General features: G+C 36.8%; 1 protein-coding gene across 5 annotated transcripts; it reads right to left on the bottom strand.

Annotated features, from left to right (window-relative positions):
• Nucleotides 1-819: 819 nt before the first annotated feature.
• Nucleotides 820-16,193, bottom strand: sppl2a (signal peptide peptidase like 2A). Of its 5 annotated transcripts, none has more exons than XM_086272181.1 (17): nucleotides 15,961-16,192; nucleotides 14,478-14,588; nucleotides 14,211-14,393; nucleotides 12,782-12,871; nucleotides 12,560-12,693; nucleotides 12,096-12,256; nucleotides 11,882-11,978; nucleotides 11,174-11,275; nucleotides 10,907-10,988; nucleotides 10,580-10,654; nucleotides 9,272-9,328; nucleotides 7,763-7,810; nucleotides 6,645-6,744; nucleotides 6,009-6,089; nucleotides 4,015-4,175; nucleotides 1,993-2,026; nucleotides 820-1,296 (listed from the first exon to the last, which is right to left on the bottom strand). In XM_086272181.1, the coding sequence occupies exons 1-17, from the start codon at nucleotides 16,012-16,014 to the stop codon at nucleotides 1,256-1,258; spliced, it is 1,611 nt and encodes a 536-aa protein (XP_086128307.1). In that variant the 5' UTR covers nucleotides 16,015-16,192; the 3' UTR covers nucleotides 820-1,255. The 5 variants fall into 5 exon arrangements, with proteins under 5 accessions (XP_086128307.1, XP_086128538.1, XP_086128459.1 ...); XM_086272412.1 differs by lacking the exon at nucleotides 15,961-16,192 and adding an exon at nucleotides 15,560-15,855; XM_086272333.1 differs by lacking the exon at nucleotides 1,993-2,026 and having other exon boundaries at nucleotides 15,961-16,193.
• Between the last annotated feature and the right edge of the window lie 334 nt (nucleotides 16,194-16,527).

Below are 16,527 nucleotides of genomic sequence, written 5' to 3' on the forward strand. Positions count from 1 at the left end.
TATATAAGAATCAGTCCATTTACAAAGGCAGATTGCAATGCAAATGCTGTCTCCAGGTGGAAAAGAGGTGTGATACACCTCCTGTTGTTAGGCCTGCAGGTTTATTGCTGTGGTGTTCTCCTCTGTCTTGTGGCAGACAAACATTTTTTTTTTTTTACTGGCACAAATAATTTGTGGGGCATCTTATTAAGACACCTGATTGTTCTCTCATTTTCATTATAGTAATATTTTTAAATGGTTGTACAAAATAAAATAAAAAAAAAAAAAAAAAAAACAGGTGTATTTGCTGCATTTGTTGATAAATAGTTGTATATGTTTACAAAATGTGTGTAAGTTTTCAAAATGTACAATTTATATTAGCATTTAAAGTTATAGAAATAATTTACTCAACACGTCTGTGGTTTTTACAGTTAAAAAAACAAAACAAAAAAACAAAACAAAACAAAAAAACACTACTAGGATTTTATGTTTGGTTTTTTTTATGTTTTATTCATGTCTCTAATCATCTGGCGTTTGCTAAAAATCTGATGTGGAAGAGCAATTTTACCTTTCAGAACAACAACCCAAGCACTGTGTGAAATGTACAGGTTATAGGTCATATTAAAGGTGGGAAAAACCTGTGAAATATATACTGGCTTATGTTTTTTCCCCCACAACAGCAACTTACATTTTAACAAGAATATGCTAAAATTCTTGTTAAAGAATTTAACACACACAAACGCACACACAGAACTGGGGTTGTTGTGCACTTCACCTATAGGAAGACTTTGTTCACTTAAAAGTCACAAATTAAAAATCAGAAAGCTACAGACAAGAACATGAAATACAATTCGTTTTTTTATTTAATATAAGGCAACGAAAGAAATCACATCTTACAAACAGGTTACACACAAACCCTAGTTATCAAAATAGCTACAAGTAATTTAAAGCCCAAACCCATTCCCAATGATGTAACAACTGCCAAGCTGAATATTATAAAGTGCGTTCTTATTCTCAATCATCACCAAGGCAAAGTTGTCATTATGTTTTTCTCAAAGTGAACCTGACAGAACTTTCAGGCGCTAAGCATGTGTTTTTAATCACTTTAATATCTCAGTTGCATCTACACAGCATTCATTTACCTTTCACATCAATCAAAATGTACTGCTTGAAGGATCATTTGATCAATAACATGTGTTCCCTTGCTTTGCAAATGTAAAATTAAATTGAGATTTTAAAAAAGACAAAGAAGAGAGTCCATATTCAACACTGTAAGTCAGCATCTTTCGCCGTCTACGGATCGGTCAGTTCTTTTCTCTAAAGAAAAGGAAAGACATGTTAATGTTTACTTTAATCTTTTAGTTTAGTAAGAAAGGCAGACTCATAGGCAGCATTTGAATTTATAATGCAAGCTGCATATATGATTTGTTCTACTAATAACAAACAACAGAGATAATGCATTCAAAAATTCATGCCACAGCTCTCCCACGTCAACTGCAAGCAGAATCATGCAAAGGGCAACATGAACACATTGGGAACTGCATGAAGGATGAGGCAGTTATTAAATCCTGTCCATTGAAAAAAAGCTGGAATGAGCAGAGAGTGGAAAAGGAAACAAAAAAGGACAAAAACAAACAAACAAAAAACTAAAAAAAAAAGGAAATAAGTTAATGTCATTCCAGGGCCACAGCTTTTAGACAAGTCCACTTTATCATATCACTGTGAGTCACTTTAGACACATCAAAGATTATTTTCAGTCAACTGGAGACACCTAATGGCTAAAATGGTGTATTATTTCACACTCAAACTTCTGTCCTAAAATGTATTTGAATTTTAAAAGAGTTAATATGTAGTTTGTCTTTAAATATCAAACTGACCCTGGAAATCAGGAGTTAAAATGTCAAAACAAAGGGTGATAAAGAAGCTGATAAGAGACAATAAGGCACTGCAGTAAGTGACATTAATGACAGGAGCGTTGCAGGGGAGAGGTCTGGGGTTTGGAGGGAAGCACACCTGGCAGCAAAGGTTCCCTGGATGAGTCCAAGACCTGGTGAAAATGAAGCCAGGTCAGAATTGTCTCTCTTTTACAGTTTGTGCGTGTCTCACTCTCATGGACATACGTACACACACACGCCCACACATTCACCCAGCCTTGCCAGAGTGTTACAAGTTTAATGTTTTGTGATGACTTTGAATGTCTGGATGGCAAATGTGAGAACCACAGATATTTTCATATTGGCTGCATGGATTTCCCTAAACCTTTCAAACATAATAAGCCTCTCTCGTGTGAGAAATAAATTTCAAGTTATAGTTTTGACTGATGGCTGTCTTTGTATCATAAAGGCAATCTCAGAACTAAAGGTATAGTTTAGATGCTTGGTTTTATTCTTTTGATTTAACAAGCTCAAACATTAAACAAACGATAAAACCATTTCCTAACATCCTTGAACCCTGCTGAGTTGCTTCTATATTTAGTGATTGCATGGTCCCGTCTATCACAAGCAACAATCATCTTATAAGCAACAATCAGCTTAGATAAGCTACAATCGGCTTATCTATCAGATTTGTTATCATTTTATGCGCCATGCCATATGCTTGGGTCAGTTGATCAACAGCTTTTAATAGTTCAAAGAAGGAGACTGGTTTTCACTGTAAAAACGATCCATTTAAGACCAAGGAGTCAACCTCATTAAGTACTCAAATCTCAACTAAAAACACACTTGGTTTCATTATCCTTTCCAGTTTAACTGGTGTATTTCTTCTGTTCCTTCAAAAGCAGGCTTAATTTATTCTTGCTCTCCAACATTTCATTAATTTTGATTCTACTGTCATTCTTTTTAATTCTCTGTTTATTATGTATTTCTCAGTATATTGTAAATACTTTTTGCTTGGTACACCATCTCCAGCTGTTACAGATTTTAGTCAGAATGAACCTTAAAGTTGGATCAGAACTGCTGGATATGTTTATCTAGTCTAATATCACTGAGATTAACAGGAGAGGTAGCTGAATAACACTGCTACAGTATTCCGCAAATTTCCACGTGTCATGTCTGGAAAACAGAATTTATAGACATCATGTCCATTTTCTAGTTGCTTTTCCAATTCAGGGTCACCAAATGGTTGGAGCCTGTTCATGGTGAGGGACGGGGAACAGCTTGGAGAGTTCTATCACAGGGCTAAAACATAAGGACAGACAAACATTTACACTCATATCTACAAATATGCCCAACTTAGATTTAACCTAATATGCATGTTTTTTGGATTGTATATTAGGTCAGAGTTTACAGAAATCCATGCAAAGATAATCATCATTGTTTTCACATTTACCATCATTTAAGCCAGCAGCCGTTCCAGTTAAAACCATTCTCAGTCACAACGGGGGTCACATATTTTTAAGGTCAGGAAACAGTTAGACAACAGGGAAAATAGCCTGGAATAAACAGCATTCTTTGAGGCCAGCATGCAATTCAATATAATATAAGCACTTTTTTTGAACAGCCTGCTGTGTCAGGTGAGACCAGTTTTTTTTCACAGCTGACTTGTATATGAACCGCTGACAGGCATATTAGAAATGATGCATGCTATGGAACTCCAGCTGACAGCAAACAAGATTTTTCTGTTTGTTTTAAAACAGCTACCAGTCAAGAAAAACTCGCTCTGCAAGAATCCAGCAAGCAAACAGTCAAGTTTTCTTCCAAGAACTCCAGCTAACACAGGAACACATAGGAAAACTAACAAGTGATCTTTCCCTTTTCCTCCTTTTTTAACGGATTGTCATTTCATTATGGTAAACAAAGACAGCCTACAACTAAAGCATGTCAGGATTTCCATATTAGTAAGGCAAATTATTAATAATCACGTAGTCTGTGACTACACTTCTTATTCCGTCCTCTGGATTTAAAAAGAGCAAACTGTTGACAGATTTTTTTCTTTAATGAACCGGTATTGACAGTCAAATATGACAGCTACAAGAGGAATGACGTTTTTTGGAATAATAGAAAAACACCAATACAATTCTCCCTCTCCTCCTCTCACCTGGTATGTGGTTCCAGCCCAGAACTGCTTCATCTCCCCCCTGCAGCCTGCCACCACAGCAGAAGTTATCACAGTGAAGGGCACTAAGTAAAGCAGAGCAGGCTGTCCCATTCCTGACAGCAACATCACGATGAATGTCAGTATCATTCCCAGGAAATAGGCTAAAAAGAAATATGAAGAAGGAAAGAGATATGGTAAACTTAAAGCTTACACCTGGCTTTATATGGCAGCCTTTCAGTTGACAAGTGTGAAAAGAGACTCAGTAAAAAGCTAATTCAGTGCACTTGTAAATAAAACTTTATTACTACATCAGCTAATAAACCTCAAAGACTAAAAAGTAAAACTGCAGCTAAATACAAGTGAACCCTTTGAAAGTACAGAGAATTGAACTTGCAGGTCATAAAAATGGTAACAAACAAAATGATGCATAAAAGCTATATTCATGTATTCAATAGTAAAACTAGGTAGTTATCAACAGTTCAAGCTGGAAAAAGTTGTGCTAACGACTTGTCTTTGACTCATGTGCTCCAATTAAGAAGATGACATTTGAAGTAAGGGTTGTAATTTTTTTTTTTTTTTTAAATAAAGTTATCCTCGAGAGATTACTCGGTTTGAATTATACTTCAATGTCAACAATGTTCAAAAGATAAATTACAGAGATGTAATGAGCTGGAAAAGCCTGTAAAGTATTTCTAAAGGCCTTCTATTCCACTTATCCAGTTCAGGGGCTGGAGGGCTGGAGACCCGACAGATAGTCAGTTTGCTGTGGGGCTCATGCTCAAATTCACACCACGACCAATTTAGGATCATCATTCGCCTAAAATCATATCTTCAGACTGTGGGATGAAGATTGCAAAAGTCCACTTTTAGACAATGCTCTGTGGCCAACTATTGAACCATTTTAAGCTTAAAAAAAAAAATAAATCTTGTTTGGAGGTATAAGGCATTGCACACCAACACGTAAATGTCATCCAAGCTGCACACCACGGTGAAAGGAACATCACGGTCTGTTTGCACGTGTTCTTATAAAATACTTCGTCAGTGCAGCAACACAATAAATTATGTTTGGTATGCCAATTTTAAAGAGGAAGTAGAGAGAAGAACATGATGAGTATACCAACAGGACTTTGGATTTGAGCAAGGTTGTCACTGACTCTGTTGAGAACAAGGTCAGTAAGATGCAGTGGTATTGGGTGAGTCTGGGCTTTTTGTAAACATTATTGAAAAAACATTACCACTTAAATGTTGGAAATATGCATTCACACAGTCCCATTATCATGCTATTAAATATTATAGATTACTGCTATGCAATATTATTTTTTGCTTTGTGCGCTTATATGTATGTATAACAAAGAGATAACAGAGACCAAGTGAATGAGGTAGTGTGTTTGCATTGGTACAACACAGCATTAAAAATCCAGGGGGAAAAAAACAAAGGGAAAAAAAAAACATTTTGCAATTCTGAGAATTTCTAATGGAGACCGTTGTGACTGAAAGAGGTTCTACAAGTCACGTAAGTCAAGAGTTCACTTGCCTTTTCCAGCCTGCACTGTGAATGATTTCTCAGTTTGTGTAATAAAGACATGAAATGTACAAATGTTCTCGTGTTATCAGTTAAGTCATGTTGACACAGATGAAGATCAGACCACATTTTATGAGTAATAAAACTAAAAAGAGCTCATAAGCGTTTGCGTGACATTGCATGAAGTTCAATATGAAGAACGTGAGTTCAGTCCTGGCAGTCAATACAAATGACTGATCATATGCAATATGATAAGAAAAGAAGAAAAGAAAAGAAATGGTGTACGTTTAAACCAGCAATTCACTCAAACAGATCGGGGTTTGGCAAAAATCAAACCCCGATCTGAATATTTTCCCCCTTTTCACAAAATTCAATGACTTTACACACAAGACATTGTGTGTGTGTTTGTTTGTTTTTTAAATCCATGAAAATTAATGACAGACCCAACAAAATGATAACAGATGTGTGATACCTATGCAGCAACTGACGAAGTAGACTTTCCTCTTGCTCTTGATCCAAACATCAAACCTGCTGCAGTAGGCAACCAAAAGACCTGTGGGTCCAACAACAATGCAGGGTGAGAGCCACTCATCATTACACTTAGATCATCCAGTATGAAATCCTGTATGTATGGGTTAGTAACTCATTCATTCCCCCCCCCCCATTTACAGTTAATGGTGTAAAGAGACTAACCGAAGACGTATGAAATCAAAAGAAGAGTCTGGCTAAACTCAAACCACGGACTCTGCATTTATTGAGTAAGCACCCTAACATTTTGCTATCAAGTTGCAATTTTAAATTAGTTTTCCTATTTTGTTCTTTGTGTTTTTGAATCAAAGAAAAAAAAAAAAAAAAAAAAAAAGAAAAATTATATATATATATATATATATATATATATATATATATATATATATATATATATATATATATATATATATATATATATATATTTTTTTTTTTTTTTAAACAACCTTTATTTGTATTAAAAACAAAATCTAACACATTGTTAAGAATTGCTTCATATGTCTAACTAATGTTTGTACACAGAAATGCTCACACATATAAGCAGTGGTGTAAAGGTGAACTGTGAGAGCGTCTACATCCTTACCTGGGACAATGATGTCGCCGTAACCCAGGATGGAGAACTGCATCATACACAGGTTCTGAGCCCAAGCTAAGAGACGCGGGACACGCATCACCACAGGAAGCTGAGAAAATGAAGCATTACAGATGCTAAAAATGACAAAAAGGCCAACAGCAGAAATCTTGTTCAGTGTCTTTGTGTTCCACCTAATCTGACGGCCGTCCCTTAGCTTTACTTGAATCCAACCTATAGCAGGTACACTTTTCTACACTGCTGTAGATTACTTTGCATATTTTCTGATACACAGACATTTCCAGCTAAATCTTTCATTTCCATATTTCAGAATCCATCCGGTCTGCGTAGACATAAAGAACGAAGCTCTAAACAAAAGGACTGCTATCATTTATTGTTGTCTGTATTGTGTTTTTGTAATACCTGAACTGAACTTCTTAAATCTTACCTCCCACTTTTATTTTTTCCACAATAAGATCGAGAACAAGCAAACCCACTCAGGAATTTAGTAAAATAAAAAAATGAAAACCAAAGGAAAAAAAAAAAAAAAGTTAGTCACCATGTGTGTAGGCAATTTTTACACAAATCAATAAGAATACAAAACAATTTGTCTCAAGGAGTATGAAAATAATGCATTCCTGATTAATTAATGAGCTGTAAAACTGCCGCTCTAATCTTTCTTAAGCAATATTACTGGAAAATGTGGTAACTTATAAGCACCCATCACCATGCACCTTTTTTATTAATATCCTGTAACAAAAACATGCGTGTGCACATAACTAGCTCACAACATTACTTGCTGCAAACAAACAAAAAAAAAAACACATCTTTCTCGTGCCAAAAAGATATTTTTAATCATATTAGTTTCTTCTTAACCACCTTCTGGACATGCATGACAGACATGCATATTGATACACGTATATAAACCTTTTATCATTTTAACATATGTATATATGTACACATTTTAACATATGTACACATTTACCCAATAAAAATGTAAAATTTGTTCTTTCAAAGACTAAAAATCAACTGCCACCATACCTCTCTACCCACCTCAGCTATCATTACAACAAAAACAAAACCAAACAATAAAGGAAAAAGTAGTGGATGGGTAACAAGTCAAGCCTTACTTTCTCAGAGGGAGGCTGGGGTTCAGCGGGGATCTCCACACCTTGTGTCTAAGACAGAACCCGCCCAACCCCAGTGCACAGTTAGTCTATTGTTCCCTTCAGGGCATCTACAACAAGCAGTCCATGTCAGCTGGGTTGTTAATGAAGCCATAACAAACGTGTAAGGGAGTTCCACCAAGCCCATCTTATAGTGCTCCGTTTGTGACTCTGGTAAAGAGTGATTTTTTTTTTTAACCCACTTCCTGAACCCAAATTTATACAAGTGAATCTGAGTATTAAAAGAAGAGTTACAATGCAGATTAGTTTGTCCATTAGACATAAAATGTTGCCTTAATTAGGCTGTGAATTTTTATGTATACAATAGTGTGAAAAGTCTTGAGTTAGCCCTCATGTTTTTATATTTTGCTAGGAAAATGAAAAAATATGGTTGAAGTGATTCCATGATGGTTGAACCAGGACTCTTAGGCTTCTTGAACAAGACAAAAAGCTTTTCTTTGGGTATTGGCTGCCTTTTCTTTTGTTCTCTGTTAAGATGATCCCACATTACCTCAATAATTTTGAGGTCTGGGCTCTGGGGACACCAATCGATGACTAATAGTGTTCCACTGTGTGTTTTTTCTATCCAGGTGTGCTTTTACTGTGTTGGAAGTGTGTTTGCTGGGATCATTCTCGTGCTGAAATATGAAGCTGCTCCAGCCCCAAACTCTGACAGAAACTCTGCTGCCTTTTACAGATGGCTGCAGACATTCACTATTGTCCCTCCCTCCTGACCTCCTTTGTACATTTTGATCATTTGGATTTAACACCCAATGGGACCTGTTGCCACTGATTTTCAGTCCAGCACTTGTGAATTTGGTATACCTCAGCTTCGTCTCATTTTCTCCTGTTTCTTAAGAATTGCTTCTAGACAGTTACTGTATCTGATGAGGGTAGATATTTTTAGTCTGTTACTTCTTCTTTTCTTCTCTACTTGTTCAGCTTCCTTAATTTTTTTAAGGACGCTCTGCACACCATGCTAAGATATGGTTTTTAGCTAATAACTTTATTTCCAACAGCCTTTTTTCTAAGCTGTCTGTTAAGCGTAGACACAGAGGTTCATCTTTTTTTAGCTTTGAATTATTCATCGGTCAGTGTTAAGTAACCTAATAAACATTCCCCTGAAAACGAGTGAAAAATCAGCCAATGGCCAAAGAAAAACTTTGGCAGACCTTTAGAAACCCTGGAGAATTTTTGCTCAAGACCAGTTTAAAAGACAAGTCTGGCTCCATGGATGGGAAATATAAAAAAAATAAAATTCTAAGTGACCTTCTAGTCTTTATGGCGCACGTTTGAAGAAATTCTCTCATAATGTGAAAGAGATTTTGCATTCACATCAGTACAGTCAGACTTGGATATGGATAAAGCCAGCTGTGAAGAAAAAAATTGGGTTTTTTTTCCAAATTAACAATAGCCCTAAAAACAGTTTGGTGGAGTTCCCCTTCAAGATGGGAAACAATGCAGGAAGCTTACCTTCTCTCCAGATGCATCTGGGCCCAGGGCAACCTGCACCATGATGCTTACTCCATTCTGTGGCAAAGGGGGAGATGCCAAGCATTCATATCAAATTACTTAATGAAAATGAAATAACATCATACTAAAACACCAGAGCAAAATATCCTCAGAAAGGCCCTCAGAGAGTGCAAAAGCTAATGCCTCATCTCATGTTGTCTAAGCGATCTTAGATTAGATTAGATTAGATAGAACTTTATTAATCCCTCGGGTGGGTTCCTCTGGGAAATTCGATTTCCAAAAAGCACAGCACCGACAGAAGTTTCAGAGTTAAGATCTAGATCTAAACCAAAATTTAGACAGAGTGTACTCACACTAGACATAGTTGCCTCGCCTGAGCACGACTGTTATACATCCCCACTCCCCTTATGGCTTGTGCTCATATAAACCGGAGTAAACTTCAGTTTGTTTCGCTCACCCTCTTTCGTAGACTGTTGCTGTTGAAAAGCACTCCTGCAGAGCATCAGTTTGTCATTGACGAAAAAGTGAAAATCTATGCTCAGGCCTGTGGACCACTCACACTACTGTGCTCAAGCATTCCTGAACCGTAAAGATTCACTTGTCTATATCCAGGCATAGCATCCAGTGATCTAACTAGTACAACTAGACTTTGCCTCAATTCAGTACAGCTGAAATTCCTTCTGCCTCAGATCAGATCCACAACAGAATTTCACAGAGGTAGTCAAACTAAATAAATTCAAGTCATTTTTAATTGTTCTTATGGCTGCCAATGTTATATATAAACCTTATGGCTACTTCTTTGCCTGAGACGACTCTATTCTGAAGTTTTAAATGTTTTAGCTCTGACGTTTTTAGATGTTTCTGCATCTGACTTTTTTTATATGTATAAACTTATTTTGTGGAATTTCTTGTTTGTTTTATTAGTAAACTTACTTTTGGCTTTCTCAGCTTATACGCTCCTGGTTAAATAAAGGTTCAACTATAAGAAAGTATTATTCCCTTTTCCATGCCACACATCTACATTAATTTTTATTAAATTAGGGTGATATTTTTGTAGTTTGTGCACAAACTTGCTAATAGACAAAAACATCCAAGGTGTACATATCAATTTGTGTGCAGGGTTCACTTCATATTAAAAAATAATAACTAATTCAGTGTATAACTAATATTTGATGAGTGGATTCTCAAATGTGTCAGACCTTGAGGCAATAAGAGCAGCAAATGCAGAGAAATAGCAAAAACTTCATTTTTAAAAAAAAATCAATAACAACATTACTGCTTTAGCAACAAGATACAGATAAAACATACCTTAGTGAAGAAAGGAGTGATGAAAACAAAGAAGACATCATATACAAGCAGGAGGCTCAGAAGAATCACACAGATCTTCGAGAAATTGGAAAGAAAAAATTATCACCAACTACATGGCTCAAAACTCCATGTGAGGAAATCTGCTAGAAGCTTTGTGAGTGTGATAACATTTTTAATCAAATATCAAAGACGGGAAAAAAACAAAAATTCTTAGGAATGGAGCACTGCCTGACATTCTTACAGGAAGTGTTGATAAATATGAACAAATATATATTTGTATAAATAGAACAACTACAGTGCAAGTATTCATTGTACAAGAAAAAATACCTTGAAATTGGACAGTGAAATTGTCTTCATGAAGTTGAGGCAGAAAGCAATGCCAAGGAGGTCCTGCAGAATCCAGATCCATCTGCAAGACATAAAGACCTCTTTGACTTCAGGGTTTTCATTACTTTAAATGTAGCTATTTCAGGATAAACTGTCTCATAAACATTGTTACAATTTTCTGGGTAATTTTAACCTACAGTGTTGTAGAAATTCACCACCACAGTGGTGTAACCATGTCTGAAAACTGACAGGACTGTGAATGTGTACCTGTCTTCATTTCTGTACACTCCCCAGACCACAGAAATGCTAATGCACACAGCAGCCAACAAGAGAGACCTCACTGAAAAGTTCCAATTCCGGACAGAGAACCTGGAAAAAGACACAGAGCCACATTTAGGTAGAAACAAAGAAACAAAAACAAAACAAGTAAAATTCTTGCACACATTCACCGAGAGGCTGATGTTTGTTTGAAGCTTTTCAAGCTTTAAACCACTGGTCTTTTTAATATAAAAACAGAAAAAAAAAAGTTTTTTAAATGTTAGTAACACATCAAAAATCAGACCTTTACTATCCATGAATCACTTGGATCTTGCAGTACTTAATTTCCCCCTTCTGCCTAGATTATTTTACCTCACCATTTGTGTGAACCACTCACTCAACGACAGCATCCCCCCTCTGTGACTTCTGGAGAAATTCACAATTCATTTTTAACTTTTACATGGCTAAGCTCCTCATTTTACTGACCTACCGTACATTCAACCAATTTGCTATACGTTAATTTTTATCTTTTCGTCACTTTAACGCAGTAATTTCCCCAGGTTTTTCAATACAAACAAAATAATATCTCACTCAAAATTAGTCGCCAGGAACTAGTCAATAGTAAAAACTCTCTCTAAAGGTCTGATATCTATTTAATGTTTTAACTACAATGATGTGGTGTATATTTAATGTGGTTCCAAAGTCTGAGGCTCATACCTTAAAGTGCCGCAACCGATTTTGTCCATCACTGCATCAAAACAGCTATAGAGCGCAGAGGCAGATGCCAGGCAGAAGATAACAATAATGACGTAAACTGGAGAAAAATAAATAAATAGATCATATCACCAAAACTCGAGGTAAAATTACTCTGTTAAACAACCAGGAACTGATAAACAAAAAAAACAAAAAACAACAACAACAAAACCCTAACCGAGAACTTTGTAGAAGAAGTACATGAGGACGAGCATCCCGCACATCAAGGCAACAAAGATAACCACTTTGAGAGGAGAGTACAGTGAAAGCTCTCCACTGTCTGCTTTGCTTTCTCCTCCTCCTCCTCCTCCTCCAGACGCACCGCTATTCAACCGTTCCCTGAAACACACAAACAAAAAACCCCTCTTTGAACTGTGTTTGAATTAGAAGAAACAAAACAACATCAGGCAGAATGAAATGTGAAGCAATGCAATACATATGATCTCAGCAAGAGTACATTTAAATGTCACTTGCTCACATCATTATCACCAATTGACATTACACAGTTAATGATATTTTGACTGCATATGAAAAAAATATATAAATCAATGTGTTTTCTGCTATGTTTGGTTTATTTTTAATGAGACATCATTACAGACACGAGTTTTCAGCTCACAGCTGTATAATACTGAAAAATCTCACCTCTCACACGCCCCGCTCCAGTAGCCGCCCAAAACAACTGTGCCAATGGAAATCAGCAGGATGACTGCAATGCTTGGATCGATCTTTGTGGAAGGTGGAGCATACAGCTTCACCTGCATCTCATTCCCGAAGACCTGAGGACGCATGCAAAGAGTTAAAAATGGTCATCAGATTCAAACAAGACATATTAAAGGATTTATTAAAAAGAAAAAGTTCTCTGACCTGCCAAGCTTCCAGGAAATCCTTGTACCTCATGAGAGCGAGAGAAATATTGACCTTCGCGTACTCCGACTCGTTGGCTGATGGGATTGTCTGAAGACATTTTTATAAATATTATCAGTGATTTGGGAATGTTTCAAGTATAATAGAGCAACAATAAAACAAACAAAAAACACTTCGAGATGAGACTTTTTTTAATAAATTGACTCTAGATCAATTAAACTGCATAGAATTTAATTTTTTGTGAGGTGGTAGAAGTATCAGTTTTACCGCTTGCTTTTGTTGTGAAAGTGTTCGTGCAGGGACAGAAGTACAGGGCAGATGTGTATCAGTGGTCTTGAGACTCAATGCACTCTTTATGATTTGGTGGATTGGTGATCACCGATCACAGGATGCAACACTGGCGTATATTTTTCAATAAAGCAACACTGGGTAAGCTTACAGTTTACTTCTTCTGTTACTAGTCACCTTGGACATTTGCAGGAAGATCTAAACATAAATATACTGTTGCCGCACAGCAAGAAGGTCCTGAGTTCAATTCCATCATCAGGCCGGGGTCTTTCTGTGTGGAGTTTGCATGTTCTCCCCGTGTTTGCATGGGTTCTCTCCGGCTACTCCGGCTTCCTCCCACAGTTCAAAGACATGCAGCTTGTGGGGATAGGTTAACTGTTTAATCCAAATTGCCCATAGGTGGGAATGTGCGAGTGAATGTGAGTGCGAACGGTTGTCTGTCCCTGTGTGTTGGCCCTACGACAGACTGGCGACCTGTCCAGGGTATACCCCGCCTCTCGCCCTATGACAGCTGGGATAGGCTCCAGTGCCCCTCGCGACCCTGAAAAGGATAAGCGGAAGCGAATGGATGGATGGATCTATTGTTAAATATGAAAGCATTATAAGGTATTTAGTAAAGGAGACAGGGCTTTTCTTCTTGTTTTTACACTGCATTTTTTACATATTTTAAATTTGTATGGGTGCAAACTTGGGCAGGTCCTGCGTGTGAAAGGGATTAGATCTCACTGGGAGCTCCTGATTAAATGAATGTTATTAAAATTTGACTTCAGTTAAATTTAAGTGAACAACACATGTATGCTCTTGGGTGTCGGCCTTGTAACAGCAACTCTAATATGAGGTATCTGTTTGTGAAGACATAAAGCAGATTCATGTCATAATTTAAAATTAATCAATAAAATTTCAAATTGTCTAGTTAACAGATGAATGAATTACAATGACACCAAACTATTTCACAAGGCAATAAAGCATTTTTAGATGGAAATCCCCACAGAAACACCACATCTGTATCATTTCCTGAATCACGCCTTTGTCTAGCGCACTTCTCTGATCACCCAAAAGCAGCAAAGAGGAAATAATAACTAACCATAAAAAAAAAATTAAAGGAAGATCTCAAATCAGCTTAATCAAGCTAACATCTTACCAGCGTTTTATTGCTGGCAATGAGCAAAGCCATCGCTCCAAGTCCCTGAGCGATAAGGGCCTTCTGGCTGAAATCACAGTTGCCCCTCATCACCACCAGAGCCTTGCCCATTACTGAAGATGCATTGATCCCTGAGCTGTCACACAGCAGAGAGGAAGTCATATTCACCAACTGGTACTCCATCTGAAAAAGTCCATTAACACTTACAGTAAGACAGTGTTTGGAAAGGTGTCAAAACCAAAAGAGCTGTAAAATAGAAAAACTTACTGCAGAATTCAGTGACTGTGCCAGTGGGGTCCAAGAGTGATTGTGAACAATGCAGAACTCCCTCTCTGTATCTCCATTTGAAATATGCGAGATCGCTTCCTGGCCATTTATCTATTGAGAAAGAAATAGTACCCCTTTGATACACTACATATGGAAAATATCTGAACCCAGCCCTGCTTTGACAGTAAAATGTTATCCATGTTCAACACACTTAAGGCTCATTGAGTACCTTGTCATAAATCATTCACACTGAGCCAAGGGACAAATACAAATAAATACAAAATATGGTATAAAATGGTATCAAAATCACATTATGCTCTGAACTATTCATAAGTGCAATAATCTATTTTTTATGAAGAGTACTTCAAGCATTTGCCCACACAGATGCATTTGGAGAGTTAAGAACAACAATTTTTTTCCCCCAGCTAATGGATCTTGTTCATCACTTTTCCATTTCCGAACAAACAAAAACAAAACCCATCAATGCTTACATCATCTGTGTTGAGATCTACAACCTACTAGATGATACTATAAATCTGCTAATGCTTATTGGGTTAGTTTATGCTACAGCATCCTATTAATGAAATAGGATAATTAATTAAAAGTAACTAGGTTAATTTAAATACATTCCAACACTATCACCATCAAATCTCAACAACAACAGCCCAACAGCCCATGTATGTTAGGATATACAAATATTTTAATATTATATAGGACACATGAATGAAGGAAAAGTTGCCAGCTTTTCTTGTAAATCTGCCACTTTTTCCCATAAATTTGACATTTATCAGAAAGTTTTTTTCCTCATATATTTTACATTATTTTCTCATAAATTTAGCTCATACATTGGGGTATAGATCTCATGATTTTTTTTTCCTTTAAAAGTTTTATACATTTTTTTTAAAGAGGGGGGACTTGGATTTTAGCCCAGCCACTTATTAATCACTTTATTTTATTATCGCTGTCACAGTAATCCGTAAACTTTATTTTGTACTCTCAAAGTTAGATATCTCAAAGTTTCATGCCACTTGTCAGCTTTAGTATAGAGTCCCACATGAACACCCGCGCTGTGATCTGCTCACCCAAACGTAAACACTTCCTTGTTGGTGACGTCGCGGAAATCACCGTCTTCAAGTTCCATGGTTTCGGTAAAATTAGATTAAAACGGCCAGCACAGTTATATCTATCTTCACTTCAGCTTTCTTTAAAACAACCTTACCCTAACAGCAGAGCAGTAAAACAGTTTTCCGTGTCGTAGCGCACTGAGGCTAACTGAAATGAACACGAGAGCTAACAATTAACCGCAGTTTGAACGGTTGTATTACAAGAAAACACAATCCCTGAGATAGAGACTAACACGGTCTGCCGACTACATGCTCAACATTTATTCAAAACGTTAACAGTCACAGCTGACCGTTTTTTTCGTCGGTAAGTTTGGCTATCAGGCCCGTCAACAGCTAGTTATCAACATTCACCAACTTACCTCCGACGCTAAACAAAGGAGCGACAAAAATACGACTGCGACAGTTCCTTCCATCTTGTTACCACTCGTTTTTACCTATCCAGACAACATGAAATCACTTCTTTACGGCACGACGACACTTTCTACCCCATAAGCTGTTCCATCATGGCTGTGGTTTAGCTGGCTAGTAGTTGCCGGGGGACTTCCTGTATCGGCTTGTGACATAAACCTGCTGAGCCGCGAGTTTCTGTTTCACCCCAAAGCGTCAGAACAACAACACATATGGCACACGCACACACACTCCTCGTACTAACCACGATTTTAGCACCGTGTAACTTTGGAGACGTTTAAGTTAAGTTTCTTTCACTTAAATAATAAGTGGCAGATAAATTATAATGGCCAGTGTTTAAAACAGAGCTCTAATTCTTTCAAAGTTAAGAAAAGACAACTTTCTTCTTCTATTTTTACCAGATATTTTCTCATAAATGTGACATAGTTTCTCATCAATTTGCTTTTGTTTTCTTATTAATATGCAATTACCCTTTCCTTGTACCCAGCTTTTTTTTTACTTATAAATTTTTTTAATGA

Source organism: Aulonocara sp. 'chitande type north' Nkhata Bay, linkage group LG1 (assembly GCF_057382095.1).
Source record: "Aulonocara sp. 'chitande type north' Nkhata Bay isolate Kocher_YH1m ecotype deep benthic linkage group LG1, A_spYH_male_GT1.1, whole genome shotgun sequence".
NCBI lineage: Eukaryota > Metazoa > Chordata > Actinopteri > Cichliformes > Cichlidae > Aulonocara > Aulonocara sp. 'chitande type north' Nkhata Bay.